The sequence below is a fragment of the Primulina tabacum genome, chromosome 15, assembly GCF_025594145.1.
Source record: "Primulina tabacum isolate GXHZ01 chromosome 15, ASM2559414v2, whole genome shotgun sequence".
In the NCBI taxonomy this organism is placed as follows: Eukaryota; Viridiplantae; Streptophyta; class Magnoliopsida; order Lamiales; family Gesneriaceae; genus Primulina; species Primulina tabacum.
The window spans coordinates 2,636,144-2,643,855 of record NC_134564.1 but is presented as its reverse complement, the minus strand read 5'-3'; the positions used below and the strand labels follow the sequence as shown (position 1 = coordinate 2,643,855).

The 7,712-nt window shown below is 35.5% G+C and overlaps 1 protein-coding gene across 1 annotated transcript; it reads left to right on the top strand.

Moving 5' to 3' along the window:
* The first annotated feature begins 425 nt into the window (after positions 1-425).
* Positions 426-2,722, top strand: LOC142527316 (L-type lectin-domain containing receptor kinase IX.1-like). The gene has a single exon (XM_075632082.1). It carries the CDS (start codon positions 502-504, stop codon positions 2,629-2,631), a length of 2,130 nt encoding a protein of 709 aa, XP_075488197.1. The 5' UTR covers positions 426-501; the 3' UTR covers positions 2,632-2,722.
* Positions 2,723-7,712: the final 4,990 nt, after the last annotated feature.

The following is a 7,712-nucleotide window of genomic DNA, read 5'->3' as shown; positions in this document are numbered from 1 at the left end:
CTTTAGAAGACTTTATTCATGATAAAACTATATTTTATCAAAAAAGTGACATCTTTAATAATTAAATAATAGTATGTTGTTTTAAATAAGTTTAAAGATTAAAGAAAAAAACATCGTCTTTCGTTGAGAAGTAGGTCTCTTATGAGACGGTCTCACGAATCTTTATCTGTGAGACAGGTCAACCATACGGATATTCACAATAAAAAATAATATTCTTAGCATAAAAAGTAATATTTTTTCACAGGATGACCGAAATAAGAGATCCGTGTTATAAAATAGTATCCATGAGTTCGTATTTTAAACTTGGTTGAGACGTCCAGAGAAGGGAGCCTTTCAATGAATTACAGCTTGAATTCGTCAACACACACATATATATAAATACATACATATATATATATATATATGTGTGTGTGTGTGTGTGTGTGAAACCAAAAGCAAAGTATATATCAGCAACAATGCCCATTTCCGCCATTGGTGAAGCTTAGATTCCCACAAAAGAAAATGAAACCAGCAACCATTGAAATCTTGTTCATCTTCTTCCTCTTCTTCTCCAATATCCCTGCAACTCTTTCGGTTTCGTTATCATTCAACTTCGCCAGCTTCGGGTCTAACGAGAACAATCGCTTCATCAACGCCACAGGAGATGCTTACATCTCACCCCAAGGGATTCAGCTGACCCCTAATGAACTCAGTGTTTCACAGGTTGAGACAGTGGGCCGTGCCACCTATATTGAGCCGCTGCATCTGTGGGACAAGACTTCCGGGAATTTGTGTGATTTCTCGACCCATTTCTCGTTCGTGATAGATTCCAGTGGGAGAAGCAATTTTGCGGATGGAATCACCTTCTTCTTTGCTCCGGTCTATTCATCCATAAATTCTAACGCTCGTGGTCGAAGCATTGGCCTTAATACAGATAATGATTATGCAAATTCATCTTCCGAGACATTTTTTGCTGTCGAGTTTGATACTTTTCGGAATTATTTCGATCCATCTATCCCACATGTCGGGATTAATATAAATTCCATGGTTTCTATTGCAACCGTTGATTGGCAGAATAATATTACTCAGGGGAGGGAAAATGAAGCTTGGATTAGCTACAATGGCAGTTCGAAGACTCTCAGTGTTAATTTTACAAATTTTTTTAGCAACACAGTCACACACGGTAACCTCAGCCGCGTGATTGATCTTAGAGATTACATGCCTGAAAAAGTTCTGTTTGGCTTTTCTGGTGCAACAGGATCATGGTTTCAGAGAAATACTGTTAAGTCTTGGGATTTTTATTCAAGTTTAACACTTGATATTACTCCTAATGTGCCAGCCCCGAGCCCAATACCCGATCCGGCCATGATCAACAATATTGGAGATGGAAAGCAAAAGAGGAAGCGGGGAGTCCTGGGATTAGCTATCGGATTAGGCGTTGGATTGCCGATTCTAATTCTTGCTTTGGGATTTTTTGGCTGTTTCTTGAAGAAGAAAAAGTATGAGAAGGAATCAAGAGATACACATGCATACTCTATAGACCCATCGATGGATAACGAATTTCAAAGAGGCACCGGGGCAAAGAAGTTTTTGTATGCTGAATTGGCCCGTGGAACTCATAATTTTGCAGAGGAATTGAAGCTCGGAGAAGGAGGATTTGGTGGAGTTTACAGAGGTTTCTTGAAAGAAACCAATTCATATGTTGCTGTAAAAAGGGTATCAAGGGGATCACAACAAGGGCTAAAAGAGTATGCATCAGAAGTGAAGATCATTAGTCAATTAAGACACAGAAACCTCGTCCAACTCATCGGTTGGTGCCACGAAAAAGGTGAACTCCTCCTTGTTTACGAGTTCTTGCCAAATGGGAGCTTAGATTCACATCTCTTTAAACATAATTCGGTGTTGACATGGGAAGTTAGATACAAAATTGCGCAGGGATTAGCCTCGGCTTTGTTGTATCTACATGAGGAATGGGATCAATGTGTGGTCCATAGAGATATCAAGTCAAGCAACATCATGTTGGATTCAAACTTCAATGCCAAACTAGGTGATTTCGGTCTAGCTCGACTCGTAGATCACGACAAAGGGTCACAAACAACGATGGTGGCAGGGACGAGAGGGTACATGGCACCCGAATATGTGATCTCCGGCAGGGCCAGCAAAGAATCTGACGTATATAGTTTCGGGGTCGTTTTGTTAGAGATCACTTGTGGGAGAAAGGCCATTGATGCCAGATTTCAAGAAAATAATATAGTGGTACTAGTGGAATGGGTGTGGAAACTTTACGGTGCCGGAAAAATACTCGACGCGGTGGATCAAGATCTAGGAATAGAGCAAAATGGTGAAGAAATGGAGAGATTGCTGGATGTGGGGCTATGGTGTGTTCATCCAGATAATCGGCATCGGCCCACAATACGACAGGCGATGAATGTGCTGAATTTTGAGGCTCAATTGCCCGTTCTTCCAGCAATGATGCCGGTGCCGATATATTGCAACCCTTCCATGAACATGGTTACGAATTCTGGTGTGAATTACAGTATTAGCGGAAGTGATTCTCTGAACTACAGTCCATACAGTAATTCTTCAAATTTTACCACTTCTTCTTCTGCAGGTTTTGATCATCCATCTACTGCGTTGCTTAAAACTGCTTGACGTGTAATTTTTTTTTAAAAAAATTGTTAATTATTTGGAGTACGTTGTCCACCCGTGCTTGATTATAATATATAAATATATATTATGACAATGTTGATTGAATTGGTCGTAATAGACATTTCCACACATTTGAGAAACCCATTCCATGATTGTTCAAATTATCAAATTCCGTTAAGTTAGATATTGGTTTAACTTGAAATTCATAAGTATAAAAATAGAAAAAGTGGATTTAAAGATTATGATCTTACTCGACTATAATTAAAAAATATATTTGATATCAATCTATCCAAACACAATAAATTTATGAGTAAGTCTGTTGTGAGACGGTCTCACGAATTTTTATCTGTGAGACGGGTCAACCCTACTGATATTCACAATAAAAAAATTAATTTTTAATAGATTATCCAAATAAGAGATCTGTCTCACAAAATACGAACCGTGAGTTCATATCACACAAGTTTTTGCCTTAATTTTTTTTTATTGCTAGTATGAAAATACACCGAGCACATGCATATAAATGAAAAAGTATTTTCCAAATAAATAACAAAGAAGATGGTTGATTACCTGGAGAAAGCTGTGTGAAGAGGGAAGTTTCTTTGATGAATTGGTTATCCAAATATTAAATTTGTTTTTTTAAACGATGACTTGTTAGTAAATTTGGGATTAGGTCTAACAAACAATTAAAAACCAAATGTTTTTAGTTTTACCAAAAGATATTATTGGTGGTAATAGTTCAACTCAAATTCCAACGTAAACAATTATTGCACCCCAATAATCATTATCCCAATAATCACGCTCCTTGCAACTAATGAAAATCAAACTCGTAACCTTGGGTCTGATACTTATTGTTGGATCGAGTGATTATCACTTTACCAAAAACTATAGTCGGTGATAATTATGCAACTTAATTTTTTTAAAAATATACAAGAACAAAAATTTCATCGTTTTCCCGGCAAAAACGATTATTCGACCCCAACAAAATCTCATTCCCCAATTATGAAGTGGGCCGAATCTCAGTCGGCAACGCGGTGATACCAAGTCCATATTTGATCACCCAAATGTTTAAAGTAGTATAATAGCAATAATTAATTAATAAAGCAATATTATTTTATTAATTACGTGCGTTTAATTGCGTAACAAAATATTTTGTTTCTCGAAGTTTCTTATTAATATAAATAATGCTAGTTTATATATAAAGTCGAGAAGATATATATTCGCTGAATGGTCGCGATTCCTGGTGCTGGACGAGGCCTACCAAGTCAATGCTCGACCATATTAGAGAATTCACATTGGTGGTTTTTAAAAATTATAATTTGACTAAAGAGCATGATAGATGTAGCGTCAGCGTACGATGTCAAATTTAAGTAGACAAAAACTCATGTAATAAGGTCTTACGGGTCATACTTTGTGAGACGGATCTCTTATTTGGGTCATCTATTAAAAAATATTCTAAGAGTATTACTTTTTATTGTGAATATTTGTAGGGTTGACCTGTCTCGCATATAAAGATTCGTGAGACCGTCTCACAAGAGACCTACTCATTTAAGTATTTGATTGAGTATGAATATCGTTATACATTTAACGAATAATTTAATATTGTACTGAGTATTGTAATTAAATAATTTAAATTTTATTTAAAAAATCAAATACGAGATTTTTACGTTAAAAAAAAACAGCACAACTGATCGATGATTGACAAGAGTTACAAAGAGAAAATCAATTAGAGATATATTTTAGAAGTTCGATTTCACTTGTTTATCCACTATTTTAATCTCTATCAATGTCTTTATTATAAATTCTTCTTCTTTATTATTCAAGAATTCTCAATCTTTCCTGCTCCATTTTTCAATTGATAAATAGGAATTTATTATGTAATATTGATTTCAATATTTTTATTAAAAATCAAATACCAAATAATATAAACAACACAATAATTCTTGCAATGACTTCAATGGAGTTACGGGTCTCGCAAACTCTATAAACAACAAACATGTATTTTCTTGCGGTCTTATTCAAAATCCCATCTTCCTGGTGCAAGATTTAACTAAATATGACGATTCGATTGTGATCAATTAATACAACCCAAATAATTCAAGAAAAAACAAATGAATTTAATGGAGAATTCAAATATATACAATTCAAAAGATCAAAATTAAAATAAACTTATATCATGTTGTGGAACATCATTCAAAAATTAAGAGAAAGAGAGAAGCAAAACGAAGATATATGTCGCTTCTCTGTCCCTGGATGTCATGTCGTCCGAATTTGTGCCTATTTTGCTTGCTCTTCGATCTCTCTTGCTCGTCTCTCAGTAGTATTCCTCGTTCTATCCTATATCACGTGCTTTGGCTCTCTTTTCGAATTCTGCCACCCAAAGTCCTTAAAAGTCCTAGGGTTTTTAATATGTTTTGACAAAATAAAACTCGAAATGTCCTAGTTCTGCACGACTTCATGCGCTGAGGCGCCTATTTGTTCTTTTTCGGAACTGATTCTGCGAGCTATAGGCGCTGAGGCGCCTTATACAGGCGCTTGTTCTCTTTCTGCATGGGTGTTAAGGCGCCTGTTATCCGACACTGAAGCTCCTGTTCCTCGCAACTTTCTTCTCTTCCAGGCATCAGGTGTTTAGGCACCTATCTTCATGCTCAAAATTCACTTTTTTTCTTCCATCTATGCTCTTCATTCCTATGCTCTTGTCCTATTTTCACTCTAAAAATGTCACTTGGTTATTGTTTTAATTCTCCCAAACAACAAAACAAACACGAATATTAACTTTTCCACTCAACCAAACTTAAATATCAATTTAACGACCGGAGATTAATTATTATCTTTGTTTAAACATCATATTAAATTATATAAATATTTTTATATAATACTATTTAAATATTAAATATATTTATTTTATATCAATAATTTTAATAATTATTAAAACACTAATACTTGCTAATTTTTATAATTATTTACATAAAATAACATTTTATGCATCACGTCACAAGTAAAATACTAATATATATAATACTTGAGTGTTATTAGTATGTGCAGATTGATTATATTAAAAATAATTATTATATTGGTATATGTAAAATTTTAATGAAATAATGTTTCTCAAAATAAAATAAAAAATGAAACCATGATTAGTTGCATCACTTTTAAAAGAGAGAAAAAATGTTTACAAAAATTTGTGGTTCATAGGCTTTAGCTTTATTCATCATGTTGGGATCGGGAAAGAGTTTAGAGGGGGGTGAATTAACTCTTTCGAATTTTCTTATTTAAAATAAGTTTTTCAAACGTTTTTAGGCGGTTGAAAATTCTTTCTCAAACGGTTGGAAACTTGAACCACTGATGAGTGCGGAAAACGGTTCACAATTTCCAATGACGGTTCAAACACTTTTAGCAGACTTAACAAATTGCGGTTAAAAAGGTAAGAGCTTGCGATAAGTAAATAAGACAAGATTTTTATGGATGTTCGAAGATTGAATACTCCTACGTCACCCCTTCTTCTTTTTCCAGGAAGGATTCCACTAAAAGACTTTGGCTTTACAACGTATTTGCAACAGCCCACTCCAATCAAGACTTATCACACTGCCTGTATTGGAACTCAAAGTGATCACTTTACACTTCTGGATATTAAGAACACTCAGTTCACCAGATAACAAGACTTGATCTAATAACCAAAAGGTTACTGATGAGAATAAACGGTTTGGTATGAGTAGCACGAAAACGATCCTAAGATGATCAAATGATTTTCTGTTGAAAGCGTGCTGATTGAGCGAAGAAGTATGTAAACTTTTAGGAGCGCTCTGAGATCTTTTCAAGTATGCAAGCAAGCTGTTATGATTCAATTGTGAGCTGAAAGGACGCTTTCTACTTAGCACACTCTTCCGTTAATATACACGATTTTCTTAACGGTCGGGAAGGACATAGCAACGTTAACCTGATTCTCTGAACAGATGAGTCGCTGTCGTCTTTATGAGCATTAAATGTTCTTTAATGAACGCATTTAATCTTCTTTTTGCTCAGCACCGTTCTGAAGTGCTTTTCCTGAGGAGTTCCTTTTATAGTAACTGTATTTAGCATCAGAACATGCAGTCTATACTAGGTCTCTCTTCTTTGGGATATGATCATAAATGCGGATCAATCTTGGAGCAGATGTATATATGTTGACTTCAAGATGGTGTAATACTTCGAATGTATTAAACCGGTCGGAGAATGTCTTTGAGTAATAAATGGTCCTTTAAATGATCCGGTTCTGATAAGCGGTTGAAACTCCTTTTAGCTTTGGCCGATTAGAAAGATACCATTATTTGAGCTGGATGGTTGAACTGATATATGTCACACATATAAACCGCAGAGCTGTCTTGTTTTTTTCATACGTCAAAATTCTTGGGAATAATATTTTCTTCAACAATTTCCCCCTTTTTGGTGATGACAAAACCCAGCTGGAAGATTATTCAGCATAAGATTTAAAGGAGCGAAATGATTGTATTTCATTAAGTGAATGAAATTACAATGTTCAAAGTATTTCACAATTGTTCGAGATTACTAATTTCCCTTCTTTGATCCCGAGCTTTGTTCCCCAGCTTTAGCTTTGTCTTTCTTTTCTCTTGACTCACGTAATTCCTTCAGTACAGATAGTTCTGCTTCTTGAATTGCCTTTTGCCGCTCTCTTTCCCCCTTTTTGACATCACCGTGTACGAGGAAACTCATAATTTCCGAGAGCTGAGTACCTTGCGCATCGAGGCGTTGTTCTAGATTTGCCTGAAGACGAGTCATTTGCTCCGAAAGACCAAGGCACATGTTGAGATGTTTAGAGTTGTGTTTGGCTTGCTTGATAGAGAAACCTGTTTCTATGGAGGAAATATCAGTGCGAAGAGTCGTCTTTACTGATTGAAAGGCCATTTGTAGATCAGATTGTCTGTGATTGAGCTCCAGAATTGATTGATCCATAGTGATCAATCTTGCCAGAATTCGCTGTTGATAGTTTTCTTCTAGAGCTTCTTCTTGAGATACATGTTCTTCAAGTTTGTCTTCTCCAGATAGTAAGCTGTGCTCGAGAAAGACCAATTGAGAGGAGGGCAGCTTTT